At 42.2% G+C, this 25,633-nt stretch overlaps 2 protein-coding genes across 2 annotated transcripts; one reads left to right on the top strand and one right to left on the bottom strand.

Moving 5' to 3' along the window:
• Positions 1–3,157: 3,157 nt before the first annotated feature.
• On the top strand, positions 3,158–12,555 carry thoc1 (THO complex 1). The gene is made up of 21 exons (XM_053681201.1): positions 3,158–3,278; positions 3,774–3,847; positions 4,081–4,141; positions 4,343–4,409; positions 4,896–5,014; positions 5,151–5,199; positions 5,346–5,441; positions 6,712–6,794; positions 6,894–6,961; positions 7,099–7,207; positions 7,326–7,460; positions 7,587–7,687; positions 7,837–7,903; positions 8,198–8,248; positions 8,450–8,520; positions 8,792–8,887; positions 9,058–9,123; positions 9,294–9,377; positions 10,021–10,168; positions 10,280–10,361; positions 11,991–12,555. Exons 1-21 carry the CDS (start codon positions 3,231–3,233, stop codon positions 12,266–12,268), a joined length of 1,953 nt encoding a protein of 650 aa, XP_053537176.1. The 5' UTR covers positions 3,158–3,230; the 3' UTR covers positions 12,269–12,555.
• usp14 (ubiquitin specific peptidase 14 (tRNA-guanine transglycosylase)) lies at positions 12,532–25,288 on the bottom strand. Its single transcript, XM_047156552.2, has 16 exons — positions 25,064–25,288; positions 21,008–21,153; positions 20,801–20,833; positions 20,569–20,673; positions 20,366–20,469; positions 20,222–20,280; positions 20,005–20,135; positions 18,005–18,085; positions 17,824–17,909; positions 17,594–17,708; positions 17,240–17,305; positions 17,052–17,144; positions 16,137–16,265; positions 15,996–16,056; positions 15,800–15,907; positions 12,532–15,583 (listed from the first exon to the last, which is right to left on the bottom strand). The coding sequence occupies exons 1-16, from the start codon at positions 25,077–25,079 to the stop codon at positions 15,432–15,434; spliced, it is 1,485 nt and encodes a 494-aa protein (XP_047012508.1). The 5' UTR covers positions 25,080–25,288; the 3' UTR covers positions 12,532–15,431.
• Positions 25,289–25,633: the final 345 nt, after the last annotated feature.

Below are 25,633 nucleotides of genomic sequence, written 5' to 3'. Positions count from 1 at the left end.
GGACTAAAGCGCCGCTGCAGCGAATATTTTCGGTAGAGATGAAGCGAGGGATAAAGCCCACTGCACCACTGTCAGCAGGTAGTTGAATGGCATTGTGGGTAATGTAGGGAACTCTTTAGTGAAACTAGAGCAATATGTCTTGTGCAGGAGGGTTAAACTAAAAGAGTGAGAACTGTTTTTATAAAAATAGATAATGGACACTATTGAAGATCACATTTGAATTATAAAGATAATATGCAACATGTTCTGGGTTTTTTTATTCCTTTGAAAAGTAAAAATTGTGAAGAACATGAAAAAGATCAAACTTAAAGTTTGCGTCTCATTTGTGGTGAGCGCACAGAGTATAAAACCATGTTTAACACTTTAAAAGTGTCTGTGTGTGTGTGTGTGTGTGTGTGTGTGTGTGTGCACGCATGTGAGTTGTGTTATGGCTTTCATTGCAGTAAAATTGTGTGAGTTATTGGATGATACACTGCATACACTCATGGATAAAGTATGTGTCAGTGTTTATTAGTGTACAGCGCTCTGATGTGGAGAAATGAGGACAAATTCCTGCTTACCGTTCACACACACACACACACACACACACACACGCACACACGCACACACACACACACACACACACACACACACACACACACACACACACACACACACACACTGTATTCTCTCTCTTTTGTAAATGGAAATTTGGCAACTCATCATGACATGCTACATTATGTGTGTCTGTCTTTGTGTTTCTCTTTTTTCTACTGCCTCATGAATGAATACATTATTTTCTGATTAAAGCCATTATGCACATGGTAATGCTTGAAGATTTAAAAAATCAATAAAACCATTGAAACACTGAGCTTGTGCATCAAATGTCTAATTTGAGGATATCTGAAGTACACTATATAGGGTTTGGAATACTACTACTGTACATATGTGATTCAGTTCTCTTAGAGAAGTGCACTAGACTAGATAGTGTGTAAAATAACAGTTTCTAGTTCCTAATTTGTGATTCAGCTCCTCAGTCCATATGTATGTATGTATATATACAGGATATTATCTTTACATGCTGTGTAGTGCACTTCTATTGGTAGAAGAGTGCACGTGAGCATACCGTGCATTAAACAGACAGTAGCAGCCATTATTTAGTCCACTACATGTCTTATTCCGAAGGGGTTTATCTCCCTGCCTCCATATAAGTGCACTACACACACAACACACTTCTATCGAGGCAAGGATTAAACATGTAGTGCACTATATAATGTGTAAAAGTTATCGTATTATCCACTGTGTAGTGCTCATCATACTACAGTCCTCAAGCCTACATGCTCATTCTCCTGTCCTAACCCTCCGCTGTTTAAGTTACTGATAAACTCCAACAATACAATTCATTATTACTGCTTGTTAAATGCCGTGTGTGTGTTTCAAGTTTTGTTACGGATGTTTATAGATTTTTCCTGAATTCCAGGAGTATGGAATATGAAAACAATTCCTTATTCTCTGTGATCTGCTATAGCGTCTCCTGATTAGCAATCTTGGGAAGTTTAGGAAGTTTTTTTTTTCCTTACCACAGTATCCCATGATCTGCTTACTAATGCATGGATGATGTGTGTAAAGAGGCTTTGTGTAAAATTTATTGCATGAATAAAAGCATAGTACGTATAAAATTGTGGTCACTGACAGCAACACATTATGTTAATGTTCCATGCTAACTTCCAATATCTTTGTCTTTGATGCTATACCTTCTGGACTCCTTCAGTTGTTCCATATCGCTGATATTTCAACGGTAGTCATTTAGGGTACCCCCAGCTAAAAGTTTTTGGAATTCACGTTTTCAGGATGTTAAGTGGGAGGAAGCTTTCATGGTTTCTAGGAGATATTGTGTCACTAATCAAATTCGAGAGGATTCATTGAAAATTATTCATTGTATTTACCCAGAAAACCAGGTTATTAAAAGATTTAAGAAATATATTAGTTTGACATGTGCGTTTTGTAATTTGAATGATGAGAGTATTCCTCATCTCTTCTTTGAATGTATTTGTACTACATTGCTCTGGTGTGATTTTAATGGGTTCTATAATGAAATGACTGGAGCTGACATTATTTTGGAAGCTAAATTTTTTTTTACTTTTAATAATAAACCTTTAGAAAATTTGACAACTTTGTTTTGTTCTTAATTTATTGATTATGTGAGGTAAATATCATATTCATAAATGTCGATGGTCAAAAAAGGTAATGAATTTTGTAGACTTTAAGCTTGAGGTTTATCAGTATCTTGAAGCATTGGAGGAACACCAAGGGGGGAAAAAAGACTTTGGACTGCTGTAAAGACTTAACTTTTATCCATCTTTATCCAAGACTTTTATGCTTGTGATTTTTGAATCAGAGATGTTGCTTACGCTTCAATGTCCCTATGTATATAGTTCTTTACCTATATACGTGTTAAATTATTTTTAATTAATTGTTTAATCATATTTTGCATTTGTTGTGTGTTGTTACGTCAAATAAAGCATTGTGTGTGTGGGGGGGGGGGGGGGGGGGGGGGGGCGGGGGGTATGTGTGTGTGTGTTGGGGGGGTAGTGTATGTGTGAATGTGTGTCATTTTTTCCACTTCATTGAAAACATTAGATATGTTCAAAGACTAAAGTGTCCGTAGTGTGTGAGTGTGTGTGTGATTGTGTGCCCTGCGATGGACTGGCACCCTGTCCAGGGTGTATCCCGCCTTGTGCCCGATGCTCCCTGGGATAGACTTCAGGCTCCCCCGCGACCCTGAAAAGGAGTAAGCGGTTGAAGATGGATGGATGTTCAAAGACATGTTTTTAAAAGTATCCATGAAAATGTATTAATTCTCAGTACTTTATGCAGTGTGCTTGTGTTTATTCATGCATTCTTCAGTTTTTGTGAGGTCAAAGCTGTAGAGATCGCTCATAGCTCTTTTTTTTATTATTTGGTTTGTTTTCACATTTTTTTTGTCGTTTCTCAGGCATTAAAACATATTAAATCGTTTATTATTCAAACACATTGAATCCTCTAAGGTTTAAAAATCACGCTTGTGTAAATAAATAAAAAAAATGTAACAGTTTTGTGGATTAATTTGTGTGTTGAACGTGGTGAGGTTTCTACAACTCGACATCAGCCTCTGCTGGGCGACCGTCGCCATTTTCTCACGAACCGGAAGTGCAAAATAGGCAGCCGGAAGTAAAATAGCGAAGGCGTTTTGGCGACAAGAGAGAACAAAGATGGCGCCGGTTGTGTTCAATTTGATAGAAGCGAGAGATAAATTCACGGTAAATGTTTTTGAGTTATTATTAATTTTAAAGAGGTTAGGATAAGTTATGTGTTGATGTTGTGAGTTTAAGATCAGTGTGTAACTTCAGTGAGATTTATTTATATTATTTATATTCCCGGTGTTGGCAGTTGTAACAGAACCATGAGCCAAGAGAGTGAACAATGTGTGTGTGTAAAGTCTGAATACTCTTCGGATTTTATTTATTTTAAATGACTATGGGGTTTGTTAACGAGCTGACGAGCTAAACAGGAGAATAAGAGTGTTGCTGTGTGTGTAGTTATTTGTTAGAGATGATGAATGTGTATTCAGTTTAATGTTTCTCCTTCCTCTCATCTACCTGTATTTAACATGTGGGTTTTTATTTCTGTTATTTAACACTCAAACATCAATACGCACAGTTTGTGGGATTTAAGTAATCTGGAAACGTCTAGTCTTCTGTACTCAGCTGAAGATAAATAAATAAAGATATTCATCTTGATATTTGTCTGTGCAGGCTGCCACCAGGAATGCGCTGGAGACCCGAAACTGCAAACTGCTGATGGGCGTTTTTAATAATTTCTCTGGAAAGTATGTCATTATTGATCTGCACAATGTGAGATGGATTTTAATGTTACACCTAGGACCCTTAAAGACCCTTCTCTATATCAGATATAGGGGTTTTCATAGTGCAGAGTTATTTTTAGCACACTAAGGACCTTTAACGGTATAAAAAATCAATTACAATGGGTTGTTTTTTTAAAAATGTAAGAGTGTTTCATGAGTATGAATTAGGCATAATGTTTTTCCTCATATTTTCTCAGTGAGGCGGAGAAGAAGAGCACTCTGGACCAGTCACTGCGTGGCGTTCTGGAGGAACAGATTGTGAGTTTCATCTCAGTTCTTCTTGTGCTATGACTGTAAACCAGTGTTTATTTACCCCCAGGTGTTTAACAGTAGGCGGTACGGCAGGAATTAGGACCATATAAAACCATATACGCTATTGATAACACGTTACATTACGTGTGTGGACCTCGTATAATAATCCGTAAAGTTCATCGTTTATTTTCTCTCTCTCTCCTTTAGGTGAAGCATGCAGATGTGGAGGATCATCTCGCTCTCATTTCCATCAGCATCAGCGGCGTCACCGAGGGTGAGAACGAACGTCACTTCTCGCACGATACAGTGCAGACGAGAAACCGCATCAAAACACACGAGTTCGCGGTATGAGTTCTGGACTGTGATTGGTCAGAAGAGGAGGTGTTGATTTTAGGTCTCTGTAAGAGAAGCTCGGACAGTAGTAGCAAGTTTATATTAATGATGCGTTACCGTTTCTATAGTAACGTCTCGTTCACAGTGTACAGAGGACGCTCTAGACCTAAATCTGTACTTACTGAGCAGATTTGTTTATGTAACATTGATGGAAGGAGTCTCCAGTGTCAGAGCTTTGTAACAGTCTGAGGTAAAGACGTAACTGTAAGTTTTCCTACATCTTCAGGACAGAGGAGGGTTTGTTTTTTTTTGTCTTATTAACTTCGAGAGAGAAAAGAACAGCGATTATTAGTTTTATTGTGTGTTATGTACTCTGTGTGTGTGTGTGTGTGTGTGTGTGTGTGTGTGTGTGTGTGTGTGTGTGTAGGTATCTGCTCAGCCAGCACTCCGTTCCTGTTGCTCGGTGACGTTCTCGACTGTCTCCCTCTGGACCAGTGTGATCAAATCTTCTCGTTTGTCGAGGAGAACGTCTCCACGTGGAAATCCGTGAGTTCGTTCGTGTGTGTGTGTGTGTGTGTGTGTGTGTGTGTGTGTGTGTGAGAGATGCATGTCGTCTCTGTAGACACGCTGAGGTGGCAGGTTTCCATGTTAACGTGTGGTTTGTCGGTGTCTGTGTGTGCAGAGTTCCTTCTACTCAGCAGGGAAGAACTATTTGTTGAGGATGTGCAACGGTAAGAGCTGAATATAAAATAAAACACTGGACTGTTAATGCTGTGGCGTCTCGTGTGTAGCAGGATGTGTACATGTAGGAAACGAGGTGTGTGTGTGTGTGTGTGTGTGTGTGTGTGTGTGTGTGTGTGTGTGTGTATCCACACAGATCTCCTGCGCAGATTGTCCAAATCCCAGAATACAGTGTTCTGCGGGAGGATTCAGCTTTTCCTCGCTCGTCTCTTCCCTCTGTCTGAGAAATCAGGTAAGGATTCGTTTAAACGCTGTGCTGCTTCTCACCTCGTCAACGCTGACATTTCTGTTTCACATAAGTATTTGCCCCCTCCACTTCCAGTTAGAGGGTGGGGGTGATATGAACGAAAAAAAATCATATCAAGACTCTGAAAGGCATTTCTTCGATATGTGATGTTTCTCCATTTATAGGTTTGTTTCTTTTTTGTTTTTTTGTTTTTTTAAAAACCCAATGTTCAATGATACTTTAATGTCTTGTTAGAAAAACATTTTTAAAATAAATAAAAAAACATTTGAACTGTAATAAAGAGAGCACAGTATCTCGGGGGTGGGGGGGCAGCATATTGAGACTCATGATTTCCCACATTTTTGTAGAGTTACAACCTGGAACTGAAATGAACTTTATATAAATATAAATGGGTTTTATATCGCAAATCTACATAAAACATCCCATAATATGAAAGCGTTGGGAAAAATCAGTATCGTTTGTGAAATTGTTTTACAAATGAAACAGTTAAAAGTTCTAATTTGCATAAATATTCACGCCTCCTTATAGTGTGAAATATCTCTACCAATCGCCATGAGAGGCGTCGTGATTAGCTGAATGGAGTTGAGATTAAAGTGTCACGTGATCTCTATATAAATACACCCAGTGTTTGTTAAGAGCATCAAGAAGTCCAAGGAGAGCTCAAAACAAGTTCTGGAAAAGCAACAATCAGGGTTTGGGTATTAAAACAAATAAATAAATATTCCAAACTTTGAACATGGGGCAGAGTGACATTAAATCCGTTGTTAAAAGAATGGAAAGAAAAACGGCGTGACAGTGACTCCGCCTCCGCCTAGAGGAGGCTGTCCACCAAGGGATTAGTCAGAGAACAAACCTCTGAAGGAGCTGGAGAGCTCCACAGCTCAGATGCGAGATGATGACCTTAAGCTGGAATTTATGGAAGTGTGGTACTGATGAGACCCCAGCGTGAAGCGTGGTGGTGGTGGTGGTGGTGGTGGCATCACGGTTAGGAAACCGAACACAGGGCAATCTTAGAAGAAAACCTGTGGAGCTACATCTTCCAGCCCTGAGAATAAAGCTACACCGGAGTCGTAGTTTTCCAGTGTCTCCATTTTCCTTCCAGACTCCTGTCTCTCTCTCTCTTTTCTGTCTGTCTTATTTCCATTTCCTCTTATAAGCTTTTCAATATTGTTCGCACCAATACTAGCATAAAAACGGTAATTATACGTAGCATGCCGCTCTTATTCTTCACACCTGCCTCTTACCCCGTCTTCAGGTCTGAATCTTCAGAGTCAGTTTAACCTGGAGAACATCACAGTGTTTAACAAGAACGAGCAGGAGAGCACGCTCGGACAGCAGGTACACGCATGCGCACACACAGACAGACACACACACACACACACACTAACTCTTAAAATGTAGATATGTTATTAATCACATCTGTTGATCTTCTCCCAGAGCTCTGAGGTTAAAGAGGACGGGATGGAAGAAGGAGAAATGGGTGATGAAGACACACCTGCTCCATGGTGAGGAATGATCTCTGCATTTCAACAGCACGCTTTCCATCTCGTCTTAGTTTTCATCCTGAATGGTGTGTGTGTGTGTGTGTGTGTGTGTGTGTGTGTGTGTGTGTGTGTGTGTGTGTGTGGGGGCGTGCTTTTAGCTCCATTCCGATAGACTACAACCTGTACAGGAAGTTCTGGATGCTGCAGGATTACTTCAGGAACCCGGTACAGTGCTACGACAAGTTCTCCTGGATGACCTTCATTAAGGTGCGTACACAGGGCGATGTCTCCTCCTGTCAGGATCCGATCACTGCTGGATTTAATGGAATCTGATCTGAGTCTGTGGTATGTTCAGTATTAACCCAGCAGTCCTGTGTCTCCTCAGTACTCGGACGAGACGTTGGCGGTGTTTAAGAGCTTTAAGCTGGATGACACTCAGGCCTCCAGGAGGAAGCGGGAGGACCTGCACACGGCCGGAGGGGAACATGTTTATTTTGCAAAGTTCTTAACCAGCGAGAAGGTGCACCATGTAGTGTTAAATATAGAGTGGGGTTAAATACTTCATAACCATTCAGAAACATCGCCACCTTGCTGGAGTTCCTGACTAACTGTGTGTTTGTGTGTGTGTGTGTGTGTGTGTGTGTAGCTAATGGATCTGCAGCTTAGTGACAGTAACTTCAGACGTCACATCCTGCTGCAGTACCTCATCCTCTTCCAGTACCTCAAGGGTCAGGTCAAGTTCAAAAGGTGAGAAACTGAGAACGCTAACAGGTCTCAGTCACATGACCCGTTCATACTGTTCGGGACAGAATGTGCTAATTTATTTCCACTGTTTCCGTCAATATCTCTCCCCCTCTCTCTCCCTCCCTCCCTCTCTCTCCCTCCCTCTCTCTCAGCTCCAATTGTGTTCTCAATGATGATCAGACGTCCTGGATGGAGGAGACCACTAAGCTCGTATATCAGGTTAGAGTCCTAGAGGCGATACTATTCTCCTGTATAATGTACATACTGATGTGTATATTAATCTGTACCTTCCTGCCTGGCTCTTCCCCCGCCCCCCTCCTGCCTGACTCTTTTTTTTTTTTGTTGTTGTTGATTCCTTTCTCTTGTCGTTCCTGTATTATTCTCTCCCCTCCTCTCTATCGGTCTGTCAGTCACACCAGGCTGGATGGTTATCCCACCATCAGTGTGTCATTCCTGTAACAGCTCTAGTTCCCATTATATACTCTATTAACGTGTTTGATTTTCCCTGTGAAGTTACTCAGAGAAACTCCGCCCGATGGTGAGAAGTTTGCTACCATGGTGGAGGTAAGATTTCTCTCGGCTCGTCGTCTCTAATAAAATCCCATCGTGTGAAGAGAACACTTTGCTTTACAACGTTACGGTCCGGAATTTTCCATTAGCACTGTATTTTACTGACACTAGATGAAATCACAGATAAAATCTTCTGCTCTGTGAATGTTCTAATCAATCCGGTGGGCTAATCTGATCATGTGACTCCATCGACAGCACATTCTAAACACGGAAGAAAACTGGAACGGCTGGAAGAACGAGGGCTGTCCAAGCTTCGTCAAAGAGAGGTAGAGTATCAAAGGTTTACGTGGTCATTTCAAATGTTCACGTTGTCATTTCTCCACATGGTGGAAGGCAGCGGTGAAAGTTAAGACTGCTCTTCGTTTAGAAGAGGTTTTTGTTAGCTAGCTAAAGCTATACGGGATCGTCTCCTAAACATCATAAACACAGTCCAACATACTAGAACGAACATGTGTACATAGTACAATCTATTGCATCTCTCTCCCTCTCTCTCTCTCTCTCTCTCTCTCTCTCTCTCTCTCTCTCTCTCTCTCTCAGGACTACAGAGACTAAACCTCAGCGGCCCTACAGGAAGCGAGCAGCGCCCGAGGACTTCCTGGGTAAAGGGCCAGAGCGCAAACTCCTCATGGGAAAGTAAGAACCAAACTCGTTACCTGGTGTTATTTTTCTTTTCATTTCCGAGAGATTTCATTAGAATTGATGAGGTAAAAAAACACTTCCTGGTGTGATCAGACTCTTCAGTGTGTGCAATGCCATTCACTGTAAAGCCCGTTATAATAATCCACGCGTTCTCTGGATCTCAGTAATGAACTGACACGACTGTGGAACCTCAATCCTGACAACATGGAGGCGTGCAGGTCCGACAGCAGGTGTGTTCACGTTTACACGCGTCCTACGGATATAGAGAACACGGATCATGGTTTAAACCTCGTGATCTAAACAATATTATTTCCAGTAAACGCTTATGTTACTTATATATACACGTGTGTGTGTGTGTGTGTGTGTGTGTGTGTGTGTGTGTGTGTGTGTGTGACTGAAGGGAGTTCATGCCATCGCTGGAGGAGTTTTTTGAGGAGGCCATCGAGCAGGCTGACCCGGCCAACATGGTGGAGGATCAGTACAAGTACGCACACATGCTCACTACATAGTGCACTTCAGTCATGTGGATCTGATCTCCTTTTATTTCTAATTATTTCCTGAAATTCTGATTCAGGGTTTATGGATATTGTGTCTCTGTGGTGTTGATGTTATTTCACTTCATACTAATATTTCACATCATGTTAAACTTCAATATTATACGAGGCTGTCTGCCTCTCTTCCCCTTCCTGTCCCCTTCCTGTCCCCTTCCTGTCCCCTTCCTGTCCTCTTCCTGTCCTCTTCCTGTCCTCTTCCTGTCCTCTTCCTGTCTGCCTCTCTTCCCCTTCCTGTCCTCTTCCTGTCTGCCTCTCTTCCCCTTCCTGTCCCCTTCCTGTCTGCCTCTCTTCCCCTTCCTGTCCTCTTCCTGTCCGCCTCTCTTCTCCTTCCTGCCCTCTTCCCCTCCGCCTCTCTTCCCCTTCCTGCCCTCTTCCCCTCCGCCTCTCTTCCCCTTCCTGCCCTCTTCCTGTCTGCCTCTCTTCCCCTTCCTGTCCCCTTCCTGTCTGCCTCTCTTCCCCTTCCTGTCCTCTTCCTGTCCGCCTCTCTTCTCCTTCCTGCCCTCTTCCTGCCTGGCTCTTTCTTACTTTCTTACTTAATAATGCCATAATTCTGTTAAAACTCTGTGTGTTCAGAGTGGTGAGGAACTCGAATTACGGTTGGCGCGCTCTCCGTCTCCTCTCACGCCGCAGTCCGCACTTCTTCCAGCCCACCAATCAGCAGTTCAAGAGTCTGGAGGATTATCTGGAGAACATGGTGATCAAACTGGCCAAGGAGCTGCCTGTGAGTCACACACTTTTTACTTCTCCACACACACACACACACACACATTTTCCTTTATGTTGTGTTTGTTTTCCCCTCTTAATTTCTGTTTTTTTTGTTGTTTTGTAACAGAAGGACATCCCGTCTGAGGAGATAAAGACCGGAGAGGAGGAGGACGAGAACGGAGACAATCTGCTGAAGGAGAGCAATGACAGTGAGCGCGCACACACACACACACACACCTTCACCTAGACCATACAGAAATATAAATAAACTGTAGGCGGGTGTCGAAGGGGAAACGTGGTTTAACTCCACTGCAAAGATCTTCTGTTCAATCCCTTTATCCGGAGATGGGCGTGGTCTTTTACAGTATGGCCACACCCCACTCCACTGTGTATAACATCATGATCTTTACAGACTTTTCACTCAGGGTTTAAAATGTCTTAATAATCCGCACAGACTCTTTGAGTAAATTATTACAAAAAAGATCAAAAATAGAAGTATTTTAAGACGATGTCGGGCTCAAGGAGCGATTCAGAGAAAGCTGAATTTACACAAAATGCACAACACATTTATTTACTCGTTTGTCTGTTTGTTTATTTATTTATGGTGGAAACGATATTGACCCTGAAAAAGCTTCAGCTTAAAATAATCAGATAATTAAATGAAAGCAAGAGAAATTGTGAAGAAGAAAAAAATCTGATCAATTTAAAAAATACACCCAAGATGTAATAACTCTCATTAACATTTATTTATTTAATTTTTTTAAGGATTTTTATTTGGCTTTGAAATTTAAAATCCAGAAATGTAATATTTTCATATTTTTACCAGATTATTGTTGGTTTTTTAACATTACTATTATTTGTGTTTTTGTAATAGCATGTAATAGCTCAAATATTTTTTTTTATCAAAATAAATTTGATTTGGACTTTTTATTGTTCTTAAAATTTTTTGTTTCCTTTTTAATAACAGTTGCTCACGTAGTGTTAACAATTGTTTAAGATTAGTTTGTTTAGGCTTAAAAAATGTAAATCCTGAATTACAAATATATATATTTTAAGATAATCAGTTACGGTAAATAAAAGAAGTGTGAGATATATATATATATATATATATATATATATATATATATATATATATTAGTCGGAAACGCTGTGAAATTTTTCTGAATTACGGTAGGTTTTCTGCAGGTTCGGGCTGAGGCGTGTCATGTGACCTCATCGATACACGTGCGTAGAACATGAGTACAGCTAAAAGGAATCATTTACCAACAAACATCACTGAGAGAGAGCGTGCAAAACAATTTTGTGTAATCGATACGTCACCTTCTCGAGTAGTTTACCACAAAAAAAGCCAAACATTTTTGGCCACAACAATCACAAAAGAAAACAATTAAAACGAGGTGTAATTCGTGCTCAAGAATGTAGAAGCTGGGACTTAAATGTTTTGTCAAATTGTAACAGTATTGATTTTTGTTTGTTTGTTTAAATGTTAAAATCAGGCTTAAAAGTGACACATTGTCAGATATTCAGATTTGGTTAAGGGGAAAAAGAATTTTATTATCATATAGTTCATAAATAGTATACAATTTTTTTCATAGGCTTATATATAAAGTAAAATTTTGTGTTGATGGTTCTTCTTTTGTGGGGTTTTTAAGACAAATAAAAAAAATTGTTTGTTTACAAACCACTGACTTTTTATTGTTTTTGAGTAAGAATTCTGGCTAATAAATTCCTCCAGATGGAGCTTTTGATATTTTAAAGTTCTGTTCTGTGTAGAAGTTTTTTCAGGCAGTAATCATGTATGTAAAATAAAGCCGACTTGGCGTGTTTCTCCGCCTCAGGCCCGAGTATTCAGAGCAAACTGGTGACGAACAGTCAGATGGACGAAATCGCCAAGAAGCTGGGAGCGCAGTGGAAGACGCTCGCCCCTCACCTCGACGTGAAGGAGGCGGAGATTCGTGAGATCGAAGCGGACAGCGACGACGTGGAGCTTCAGGCCAAAATGATGCTGGTATCCTGGCAAGACCGAGAGGATGCCCAGGCCACCATGGAGAGCCTGGTGACGGCGCTGAACGTTGCCGGATTTGCCAGCATCGCGCAGGGCTTCAGTGAAACATGAGCGCTAAAGCAGGACTTCGTTTAGCACAGTGCTAACCGTAAATCTTAGCTTACACAGTTCCCCCTAGTGCGAGTGGGACTGAGAGTATTGTAACAGAGGTGACTGAGTTATGCGCTCCTCGTGTTTAACACCGAGCTCACTGCTAGTAAATAATAAGGGGTTTTGTTAACACTATGCTCCAAGCAGATTAGCGTCATTCTGTACAACCCTTCTTTTAGTCTTTTGTACATATTTGATGTATTTACAAATAAACATCAGTCGTGTTGCATTAGCACGGTTCAATACCATCTGCATCATTTTATTGTGTTTGGATCACATATTTTTACGAAAAAGCCAGCAGTCAATAATTTAAACCGAGAAGTGTTCACGTCGATGCTTGGTTGCAGGCACGGTCGGAAACGAATGAATGGAAAATGCACAAAGCACAAATGAAAAACACAGTCCATACTTTTAAAACGGTTCGAGACGCTAGGAGTTTAGCGCTACCACGTCATAGCATGTCTTTATACAGTTTCCCTGAAACATAGTCGAAGTGTCCCTTTAAGGCATGTTTTGATAATCAGTTGCGCAGTGGGTCTCGTTTTTCAAAGAGTTTACTCCGAGTGGAGTACCGGTAATCCAGTTCATCTGTAGGCAAAAACATTCATTTACATACAGGTGCATCTCAAAATTTATATCATGGAAAAGTACATTTTATCCCTGTAATTTAATTCAAAAAGTTGAACTTTCAGGTATTCTACATTACACAAAGTGAAAGATTTCAATAGTTCAGCTCACAGAAATCAAAAAATCCAGTATCTCAGTATATTCGAATAAAGAATTTATAATACGGAAATGTGGACCTGATTAAAAGTATGTTAATTTATGCACTGATACTCGGTCAGGGTTTTAATCCTTTTGCAGGAATTACTGCATCAGTGTGGCGTGGTATGGAGGCGATCAGTCTGTGGCACTGCTGAGGTGTTCTGGAGGTCCAGGTCGCTTTGATAGCGGTCTTCAGCTCGTCTGTATTGTCGGGTCTGGTGTCTCTCGTAGATTCTCTATGGGGTTCGGGTCAGGCGAGTCGGCTGGACGATCGAGCACGGTAACACCACGGTCAGTAAACCGGTTACTAGAAGTTTTGGCACTGTGGGCAGGTGCAGAGTCCTGCTGGAAAAGGAAATCAGCGTCTCCATAAAGCTGGTCAGCAGGTGGAAGCATGAAGTATCTAAAATGTCCTGGTTGACGCTGCATCGACTCTCGACTTGAGAAAACACACTGGACCGACACCGGGAGATGACATGGCAACCCAAATCATCACCGACTGTGGAAACTTCACACTGGACTTCAAGCAGCTCGGATTCTGTTCCTCTCCACTCTTCCTCCAGACTCTGGAACCTTGATTTCCAAATGAAATGCAGCATTTACTTTCATCTTCCCCGTGATTGTGTGTGTGTGTGTGTACTGAACCAGACCGCGAGATTAAAGCCTCAGGAAAACTTCACAGCTGTTTGGAGTTAATGATCTGATCAGAGTCTTCTCCGGTCGACATTTCTGTATTATAAGTTCTTTATTCTGATACTTTGAGATACTGGGGTTTTGATTTCTGTGAGCTGTAATCCATAATCATCGAGCTTCAAACAAAAAAAGTCTTGAGATATTTCACTTTGTGTAATGAATCTAGAATATATGAAAGCTTTTTTTATTAGATCACAGGAAAAAAAATTTTTACTTTTCCACAATATTAACATTTTTTGAGGTGCACCTGTATAAGCAAAGGAAGTGATTCATTCAGGATATCAAAAAGTAATGGCACCCTTTACGCAGGAAGAGAGTGGGTGGCTGAGATTTTTACTCATACCGCGTGTAGGAGGTGCTCTTTCGGCTCTCTGAAAATGTTTAGTGGGCGTGGCTAAGTGTAAATCGGCTGTGCTCGGTAACTCACAGCGGATTGTTCATGAACAAATTCAGCAAAACTTTTCAATTTGGTGGAAATTTGTTGTTTTACAAGAACAAACGGAACAATCAACACTACTAAAGAAAGCTTTACTAAATAACCTGATCAACGAGGCCCGCAGTTACCATCGCGGACTCCTGACCAATAGCTTGTGTGTCATTTATAGTCAGTCCTTCTGATTCTGCACCAATTTGAGTCCATTTAAAAAGTGTTTTGTTTTATAGATATAACACTGTAAACTGTGATACAAATTTTAGGAATTATCACCACAAACCTGCTCCAGATTAGACTTGGGCTACGGGATGCGTAAGCCGGCATCGTCCTACCCGTGTACTGATTTGTGTTTCAGTCAGAAGGCAGCTCCTAAATAAACGAACAAAACACATTTGTGCCACTCGCATTTGAAATGTTTACGCTTAAATCTCTTCATAAAATCCGAACTCGCACTTTCTGCTCTAACAATAATCAAAAGTTCAAATTCATAAGTTTCTGGAAAATTTTAATCCAAAAATCTAGTGGCACAAATAAAAAAAAAATATATTATATATAGCTAGCAAACAAACCGAATCAAATTTGATCAACCAAATCATACGACATCACCAATAAACTTTTTTTAGCTTGCCAAATTAGCGAAGTGCTAATGTTAGTTAGATAACTAGTGAGATAGAAACTTGCTAACGTAGGATGAAAAAACAGTAGCCCTGGTGCGCTAGGTGTTTGCTATTGGTCGATCCGTTTACATTCCAGTGCTATATTTTCACGACCTTTAGCGTTGCACGAATTAGTTTCGTACGGCGTCATAATTGTAAGGCGAGTTATTTATCGTACTAATTGCTATCACCCAGCAAATCGGGAAATTTTCATTTGTCTTATTGATGTCACGACAAAAAAAAAAAAAAAAAAAAAGTGTATATATAAAATGTTTAGGAAATATTAACCTTTCTAAATCTCATCTCTTCCATCAATCAGCCCAAGATTACAGTCACAATCTGCAGATTATGAGATGGACATGATGGAGAAACTACTACTTTAAAAAAAGTAAAAAAAAAAAATCCAAAACCAGAACGCAAATACACATTGCAGCTGCCTCGGAGTCGGAGGCAGCTCCTGCAGAGACCACGCTGACGTGACGTGAGGTGGGGTTTGAAAGACACCGGGGTTTATTGCACATCTTACGCAGACAGTGCTCGGAGATGGCGGTAAAGAACACGTGTGTGTGTGTGTGTGTTATTGTTTCTGCTCTTCTTCCATGACTTCGAGACGCCGCGGCCCATAGACCAGCACGTAGGCGATGTGCCAGTCTCCGCCTCCCGACAGCTTCAGGATGTCCTCCGGCGTGACCACGCTCACCTTATCGTCATCAAACTTCACCCACTCATCTACAAGAGTCCGTTAAAAATAAATATATAAAAATCAGTGATGTGGGTTTGTCTTTTGTGGCTGTCGCCTATTCTATACAAGAACTGTGGTCTAATTGGTTATGAGTGGGAAATTTGGGTGGGAATTGTTTGTGTCAGTTTAATAGGCACTAAAATGTTTATTTTCTTTTCTTTAGAGATATAGAGAGGTGTAAACAGCATAAACACCCTCCTCACCTTCTTTCCTCTTGACCCAGGCGAGGTAATGCCCAGAGGAGCTAGAGCGGCCCTGATGTGTCAGAACAGCCTGCAGGTCGTAGTAACCGCTATTATTGGAGCCCAGATCTGCACACCAATAAGATGTTATCTCACTTATCTCATCATTCACTGTGTTTTCATTATCGTTCACATAGAAAAGTCTACATATACACACCGTCAGGAAATGAAAAGTCTTCGTATTTCACTTCTTTTGGAGCCTCGACCGTCTTATTGATCTGTGGAGCAGAAATGAGGAGAATCGGAACTCGTGTCCTCAGTACACATGGAGAGGATGGGCGAGTGTGTGAAAGCTTACCTTCTGCTGCTGTTTCTCCAGCTTTTTGTCCTCCATGTCCTTGAACTTGGACCTCACAGACACCATTTTTTCCTGAAGCTCAGCAGTGCACAGCTCATACACGTCCAGCATGAGGGGGAACTTCACGTCCTACACGCACAAACACACAGCAGAGCCAGGCTAAGACCTCCCAAGTCCACCAACATCTGCTCGTTCCTTCTAAATTAGTACCAGACGACTAGCAGCAGTAGTAACAGGGTTACAGTGGTCTAACATTACTACATAACATTTAGTCTAATACAAAAATGATAAGTCACATAGACAAGCATCACCACCTATATATGTTTTGTTAATGTAGAGGAACTGCAGTCTGATTGGTCGTGGGGGCATTTTGGGCAGGAACTGCAGTCTGATTGGTCGTGGGGGCATTTTGGGCAGGAACTGCAGTCTGATTGGTCGTGGGGGCATTTTGGGTAGGAACTGCAGTCTGATTGGTCGTGGGGGCATTTTGGGCAGCAACTGCAGTCTGATTGGTCGTGGGGGCATTTTGGGCAGGAACTGCAGTCTGATTGGTCGTGGGGGCATTTTGGGCAGGAACTGCAGTCTGATTGGTCGTGGGGGCATTTTGGGCAGGAACTGCAGTCTGATTGGTCGTGGGGGCATTTTGGGCAGGAACTGCAGTGTGTGGGGGTATTTTGTTACTATATAACATTTAGTCTAATACAAAAATGATAGCACAGTAACATACATAATTAAAATCATATATGGATATATGTTTTGTTAATATAGTCCTAGCTGCAGAACGAAAAGTCCTGGGCTAGAGCCGGACCTCATAACCCCCAAGATGCTGCACAACACAGAACAAACACACTTATCCAGCATGAAACACATCCTTGGGATTATTTGTTCAGATCCAAAAATAACATTGACTCTCACCTTGAGGACTTTGGCGTTAACAGACTCCTTCTCTTTGTAGAAGAAGCGAACCATCTGAACAGTAAGATACGCCGGGAGACGACTGATTTTAGACTGAAACGGACAAATAAACAAACATTTATTTATTGTAAAAAGCATCATACAAACAAACAAACAAACAAACCGAGTTGCCTTATGCTGTGTAGTACCGTTTTCGAATAGAGAGCGTCTCGCTGTAGACGTGGAGAAAATTTCGTTAGTTCCTCTTGAAGTCTCTGGATTAGGAGAGAAATAAAGATATTAACAGGAACAGTCAAAGAAGAAAGAAAAAAATGTTTTATTAGAAAATAATAATAATAATAATAATAATAATAATAATAGTAATAAAGAGTGGTAAAACACAGTCACTGGTATCACCCTAAAGTTGATTATTTTCCCATAATAGCACACCCAAGTCCGTGTGAATACATTGTTACGATACAGAAATGGTAGTGTGTTACTGCTGTTATAGAAAATTAATAACACCTTCTGAACAATCAGAATTTCCCCCTTTTCATTCTCACCAATCTAAGGCCGGTTGCCAGATATTTGACCTCCTGGTTGATGAAGCAGCTGAGCTGCAGTTGGCTCTCTGTACCTTTGGTGGGTTCCTCGTCCTCGGACTCTGTGCACTTCATTCTGTACATGCACGAGTTAAAGAGCCACACACACACACATACACACACACGTACAGTGTATACATAAACCTTGTCACTGTTCATGGGAATCAGCGTTTGCGGATCATAAAGGATACGTAGTGTCGAACTCCAACCCAAAAAACTGGTCAATGAAGTTCTTTTTTGCGGATGAAGCTGCAGCTCCGCCGTCAACGTCACCTGTCTGTAAATCAGGAACACAACATTTTTATTCATGAGACACATTTTAAATCACTTCCTGTTGTCAATCTAATTTCATAAACCATGTAACTAGCGTACCTCCATGGGAGTTTCAGGTTCTTGAGATTCTAATTTCTGCTGGAGAACACGCATCAACTGGACCCAGCACTCATTGGCATCCTGAACACACACACACACACACGCTGAGAGTTATTCAGGGTGTAGAATAAAGTGTAGAGATCAGGGTGTAGCGATTATTTACCTGTTGGCCCTTTAGGATGTATGGTTTGGAGTGTAGGGATTATGGCCTAAGGGGTAGGGATCAAGGTGTAAGGGATTATGGCGCAAGTGGGGGGGGGGATAGGGCGTAAACTGCAAGGGATTATAATGTAAGGGTGTAGGGATCAGGGTGTAAAGGATCATGGCATAAGGGGTAAGAATCAGGACATAAGGGCTTGTGGCGTAAGGGTGTAGGGAACAGGGTGTAAGGGATTACGGCGTAAGGGTGTAGGGATCAGGGTGTAAGGGATTACGGCGTAAGGGTGTAGGAATCAGGGTGTAAGGGGACTACGGCGTAAGGGATTACGCCGTAAGGGTGTAGGGATCAGGGTGTAAGGAGACTATGGCGTAAGGGTGTAGGGATCAGGGTGTAAGGGATTACGGCGTAAGGGTGTAGGGATCAGGGCGTAAGGATCAGGGCGTAAGGGTGTAGGGATCAGGGCGTAAGGGATTATGGCGTAAGGGTGTAGGGATCAGGGCGTAAGGGGACTATGGCGTAAGGGTGTAGGGATCAGGGCGTAAGGGATTACGGCGTAAGGGTGTAGGGATCAGGGCGTAAGGGTGTAGGGATCAGGGCGTAAGGGGACTACGGCGTAAGGGTGTAGGGATCAGGGTGTAAGGGATTACGCCGTAAGGGTGTAGGGATCAGGGTGTAAAGGGACTATGGCGTAAGGGTGTAGGGATCAGGGCGTAAGGGATTACGGCGTAAGGGTGTAGGGATCAGGGCGTAAGGGATTACGGCGTAAGGGTGTAGGGATCAGGGCGTAAGGGATTACGGCGTAAGGGTGTAGGGATCAGGGCGTAAGGGGACTACGGCCTAAGGGTGTAGGGATCAGGGCGTAAGGGATTACGGCGTAAGGGTGTAGGGATCAGGGCGTAAGGGGACTACGGCGTAAGGGTGTAGGGATCAGGGTGTAAGGGATTACTCCGTAAGGGTGTAGGGATTACGGCGTAAGGGTGTAGGGATCAGGGTGTAAGGGATTACGCCGTAAGGGTGTAGGGATCAGGGTGTAAAGGGACTACGGCGTAAGGGTGTAGGGATCAGGGCGTAAGGGATTACGGCGTAAGGGTGTAGGGATCAGGGCGTAAGGGATTACGGCGTAAGGGTGTAGGGATCAGGGCGTAAGGGATTACGGCGTAAGGGTGTAGGGATCAGGGCGTAAGGGGACTACGGCGTAAGGGTGTAGGGATCAGGGTGTAAGGGATTACTCCGTAAGGGTGTAGGGATTACGGCGTAAGGGTGTAGGGATCAGGGTGTAAGGGATTACGCCGTAAGGGTGTAGGGATCAGGGTGTAAAGGGACTATGGCGTAAGGGTGTAGGGATCAGGGCGTAAGGGATTATGGCGTAAGGGTGTAGGGATCAGGGCGTAAGGGATTATGGCGTAAGGGTGTAGGGATCAGGGTGTAAAGGGACTATGGCGTAAGGGTGTAGGGATCAGGGCGTAAGGGATTATGGCGTAAGGGTGTAGGGATCAGGGCGTAAGGGGACTACGGCGTAAGGGTGTAGGGATCAGGGCGTAAGGGGACTACGGCGTAAGGGTGTAGGGATCAGGGCGTAAGGGTGTAGGGATCAGGGCGTAAGGGGACTACGGCGTAAGGGTGTAGGGATCAGGGCGTAAGGGATTACGGCGTAAGGGTGTAGGGATCAGGGCGTAAGGGATTACGGCGTAAGGGTGTAGGGATCAGGGCGTAAGGGATTACGGCGTAAGGGTGTAGGGATCAGGGCGTAAGGGATTACGGCGTAAGGGTGTAGGGATCAGGGCGTAAGGGACTACGGCGTAAGGGTGTAGGGATCAGGGTGTAAGCAGTAGGTATTTACCTGCTGTAGGTACTGTCCCTGGTCTCCTTTCTCAGCGAACTGAGGGAAGGCCATGTGCAGGAATTGCAGCAGGATGATGGGAGGAATACTGGAAGAAGTTTTATCCATCGACTCGTACAGGTCACGCAAAGCTATAGACACACACACCTGTAAATTGTACTGTACTCTATTTGACAAATTAGTGATCAGCACTGTTTGTAGCTCCGCACATACTGACCTGCTGTGATGTATTGAGACGGTGCGCCTGCTCCAGAGGATCTCAACGCACCAGAATACCTGCACACACACACGTAAACGTCTCAGCTTCCTCCACACACACAGTACATTATAGTTGTGTAATGAAGCATTATTTAGCACACACTTCTTGAGAGAAGTTCTGAGTTCAGGCACTGAGCGGAGACACTGCACCGTAGCGTTCATGTAGCAGGTGTTACCCAAATTCGTCAGTCCACACGGTAACTCCATCTATACACACACACACACACAGGTAATATGGAGAGTGGATTAGGAAATAGCTGAAATAATAATAATAATAATAATAATAATAATAAACTAGTGCCTCACAGCTGAAGCGAGCTGCTCCTCAGTCATGTCCTCCACAAACATCGGCCGGACGGACGGCTCCTCAGGCAGAGCATCTGCTGATCCCATCATCAGGAACGTCATTCCCTACACACACACACACACACACACACACACACACACACACCTCCTTGAGTTTATTTTGTTCTTTGACGTTAAATCTCTAAAATCTTATTTTCCTCTTTCCTCAGAGATGTCAGGCAGCCGTACTCACGCTTTTGATCTTGATGTTCCCCCACTCTTCATCCTGAGAGAAAGAGAGAGACAGAAAGAGAAAAAGAGTTCAAAAAGAGAGCAGCATGACAGCATCATAAAAGAATGTTTTTATATTATATATATATATATATATATATATATATATATATATATATATATATATATATATATATATTTTTAATGTGTGTGAGAGTGAGTGCTGTACCTTTAGCGTTCCTCCCTTGACCATGACCTTCTGTCGATCCGGCTGAACTCCGGTCAGAGCGAACAGCTGGGCTTTAAACACCATCGGGGGTTCCTCAGTGTTCAGCTCCACCTCCTCAAACTTCTCCTTACCCCACTTCACATTCACTGTGGGGGAATTTTATACACACACACCGTTACAGAGAGAAGAGCTGGTGCTGAAACTCACTGTGCTGTTGGTTCCGTTCCCCTGATCTGTGTGCCGTTAATGCAGGAGGCAGTCGGAAAATTATATCATTTTAAATTTCAATGTCAGAATAAAAGATGAATAAAATACTACTTCCCATATCTTTGTATTTTTAAGACTTTTGAAAAACTGATTTAAGACGTTTTAATACCAATTAAGGCGTTACTAATTATATTAGATTAATGAATTGCCTTTTAAAACTTGTTAAGGATTCGCATGAAACATGATCATATAAATACTGGAACGACTAAAGGAAGAAAAAACAGACAGACACATTAAAATAAATAGGGGGAAAAGAAGAGTGCATAGAAGGTAAGAACAAAAGAAAGAAAAAAAAAGAAAAGAAAACAGATAAGAAGGAAAGTAGAACAAAAGAAAGAACTAGTATAGTACTGGGCTAGCCCAGTCCTGTTAGCTCTCATGAATGAAAGTGGTGTGTGAGTGAGTGATGAATGAAAAGTGGAGTGTGAGTGATGAATGAAAAGTGGAGAGTGCGAGTGATGAATGAAAAGTGGAGACTGCGAGTGATGAATGAAAGTGGAGTGTGTGTGTGATGAATGAAAAGTGGAGTGTGTGTGTGATGAATGAAAAGTGGAGTGTGTGTGTGATGAATGAAAAGTGGAGTGTGTGTGTGATGAATGAAAGTGGAGTGTGTGTGTGTGTGTGAGATGAATGAAAGTGGAGTGTGTGTGTGTGTGTGAGATGAATGAAAGTGGAGTGTGTGTGTGTGATGAATGAAAGTGGAGTGTGTGTGTGATGAATGAAAAGTGGAGTGCGAGTGATGAATGAAAAGTGGAGTGTGTGTGTGATGAATGAAAGTGGAGTGCGTGTGTGATGAATGAAAGTGGAGTGCGTGTGTGATGAATAAAAAGTGGAGTGCGTGTGTGATGAATTGAATGAAAAGTGGAGTGCGTGTGTGATGAATTGAATGAAAAGTGGAGTGCGTGTGTGATGAATTGAATGAAAAGTGGAGTGCGTGTGTGATGAATTGAATGAAAAGTGGAGTGCGTGTGTGATGAATTGAATGAAAAGTGGAGTGCGTGTGTGATGAATTGAATGAAAAGTGGAGTGCGTGTGTGATGAATTGAATGAAAAGTGGAGTGTGTGTGTGATGAATGAAAGTGGAGTGCGAGTGTGATGAATGAAAGTGGAGTGCGAGTGTGATGAATGAAAGTGGAGTGTGTGTGTGATGAATGAAAAGTGGAGTGCGAGTGATGAATGAAAAGTGGAGTGTGTGTGTGATGAATGAAAGTGGAGTGCGTGTGTGATGAATGAAAGTGGAGTGCGTGTGTGATGAATAAAAAGTGGAGTGCGTGTGTGATGAATTGAATGAAAAGTGGAGTGCGTGTGTGATGAATTGAATGAAAAGTGGAGTGCGTGTGTGATGAATTGAATGAAAAGTGGAGTGCGTGTGTGATGAATTGAATGAAAAGTGGAGTGCGTGTGTGATGAATTGAATGAAAAGTGGAGTGCGTGTGTGATGAATGAAAGTGGAGTGCGAGTGTGATGAATGAAAGTGGAGTGCGAGTGTGATGAATGAAAGTGGAGTGTGTGTGTGATGAATGAAAGTGGAGTGTGTGTGTGATGAATGAAAGTGGAGTGTGTGTGTGATGAATGAAAGTGGAGTGTGTGTGTGATGAATGAAAGTGGAGTGTGTGTGTGATGAATGAAAGTGGAGTGTGTGTGTGATGAATGAAAGTGGAGTGTGAGTGATGAATGATAGTGGAGTGTGAGTGATGAATGATAGTGGAGTGTGAGTGATGAATGATAGTGGAGTGTGAGTGATGAATGATAGTGGAGTGTGTGTGTGATGATAGTGGAGTGTGTGTGTGATGAATGATAGTGGATTGTGTGTGTGATGAATGATAGTGGATTGTGTGTGTGATGAATGATAGTAGAGTGTGTGTGTGATGAATGAAAAGTGGAGTGTGTGTGTGTGTGATGAATGAAAGTGGAGTGTGTGTGTGTGTGATGAATGAAAGTGGAGTGTGTGTGTGTGATGAATGAAAGTGGAGTGTGTGTGTGTGATGAATGAAAGTGGAGTGTGTGTGTGATGAATGAAAAGTGGAGTGCGAGTGATGAATGAAAAGTGGAGTGCGAGTGATGAATGAAAAGTGGAGTGCGTGTGTGATGAATGAAAGTGGAGTGCGTGTGTGATGAATGAAAGTGGAGTGCGTGTGTGATGAATAAAAAGTGGAGTGCGTGTGTGATGAATGAAAAGTGGAGTGCGTGTGTGATGAATTGAATGAAAAGTGGAGTGCGTGTGTGATGAATTGAATGAAAAGTGGAGTGCGTGTGTGATGAATGAAAGTGGAGTGCGAGTGTGATGAATGAAAGTGGAGTGCGAGTGTGATGAATGAAAGTGGAGTGTGTGTGTGATGAATGAAAGTGGAGTGTGTGTGTGATGAATGAAAGTGGAGTGTGTGTGTGATGAATGAAAGTGGAGTGTGTGTGTGATGAATGAAAGTGGAGTGTGTGTGTGATGAATGAAAGTGGAGTGTGTGTGTGATGAATGAAAGTGGAGTGTGAGTGATGAATGATAGTGGAGTGTGAGTGATGAATGATAGTGGAGTGTGTGTGTGATGATAGTGGAGTGTGTGTGTGATGAATGATAGTGGATTGTGTGTGTGATGAATGATAGTGGAGTGTGTGTGTGATGAATGATAAAGTGGAGTGTGTGTGTGATGAATGATAAAGTGGAGTGTGTGTGATGAATGATAAAGTGGAGTGTGTGTGTGATGAATGATAAAGTGGAGTGTGTGTGTGATGAATGATAAAGTGGAGTGTGTGTGTGATGAATGATAAAGTGGAGTGTGTGTGATGAATGAAAGTGGAGTGTGAGTGATGAATGAAAGTGGAGTGTGTGTGTGTGATGAATGATAGTGGAGTGTGTGTGTGTGTGTGATGAATGATAAAGTGGAGTGTGTGTGATGAATGAAAGTGGAGTGTGAGTGATGAATGAAAGTGGAGTGTGTGTGTGTGATGAATGATAGTGGAGTGTGTGTGTGTGTGTGATGAATGATAAAGTGGAGTGTGTGTGATGAATGATAAAGTGGAGTGTGTGAGATGAATGATAAAGTGGAGTGTGTGTGTGTGTGTGTGTGTGTGTGAGATGAACGACAGTTAGAGAGTGTGTCTGGCCCTCACTCCTCTCTTCACCCCTTACCGTTTATATTTTCTGAAAAACATCGGATTTCCCCCTGATGCTAATGTAGCACAGCTAGCTAACTCCGTTTCACGTTTAAACTACTTTCTAACCTTTGTATCAAAACAATAATAAAATACAATAATAAACACACATGTATTATTCCCGTTACCGTCCTCCTGTTTACTCTAAGCTAGGTAGACAGCTAGTAGGCTAGTTTAGCTAACTAGGCGTCTACCAGACCGAAAGATTTACTATTATTAATAATAATATTTTTCACTATTAATAACATTACATTTCACAACCATACATTAATCATAAACAAACAACCGTATAAAAACAAAAACTAATCATTTTTCAGCGTCCGAGCTACACTTGTGAGTTAGCTTAGCGAAGCTAGCTAGCATACTGACTCACTCATGCACTAACCCGAGCGCGCGCTCTGGCAACTTATTACTTCCGTTTCCTCACGCGCGTGAATTCTCTGATCGTGTTAAATGTTAGGAAACGTTTCAAACACTTCATCTGTCAAATAAAACACTGATACTTCTCTGCCGTGTGGGCTAGGCTAGCCCAGATCTGCTAGCTCTCATGCTAACTTCCGGTCCCCCCCACACACACAGAGCGAGATACACACACCGATATTCTGTAAAAACCGCTGAGACAGAAGGTGTGTGCGCGCGTACCGGTAAATACAGGCATGGTGTGTCCGTCTGTGTGTGTGTGTGTGTGTAAGAGAGAGAGAATCCGGTTTAAACTTCCGCGCGCACGGACCCGTTTCCACCGACTTTCATTCAAACATCGGAGCAGAATGACGCTGCATCTGCACGCGCTGTGAAGCACATCGATCCGATCTGCTATCGACTGCACGGACTACTGCACGCACGCGAGCGACTAGTGATGCCTGATTCACAGCAACGCTACGGTACGGATACGTGACGTCATTTCAACATGGCGTCGCTGATAGTGAAAAGTAATTAGAAAAAGAGAAACACCGGTGCGATTTAACTGTTTTCAAGCGGTGATTTGAGTTTCTTATTATATCTGAAATCGTTAAATACATGGTGATGCTTCGACAATTAAAATGTTAATTCGCTTTCTGCAAGTTTTTTCTCTCTTTTTTTGTTAAATCAAGCTGCTCTTTCATGTCGGCACAGAATCATCACATTCACTTTAACCCTCTTATTATGTTGGGAAAAAGAGTTACAGCCATTATGTTATGGATCAAAATGACTTTAAATACACACAAAAACAGC

The sequence above is a fragment of the Ictalurus punctatus genome, chromosome 7 (assembly GCF_001660625.3).
Source record: "Ictalurus punctatus breed USDA103 chromosome 7, Coco_2.0, whole genome shotgun sequence".
Lineage (NCBI taxonomy): Eukaryota > Metazoa > Chordata > Actinopteri > Siluriformes > Ictaluridae > Ictalurus > Ictalurus punctatus.
The sequence above is the reverse complement of the archived record's forward strand: the minus strand, read 5'-3'. Positions and strand labels throughout refer to the sequence as shown.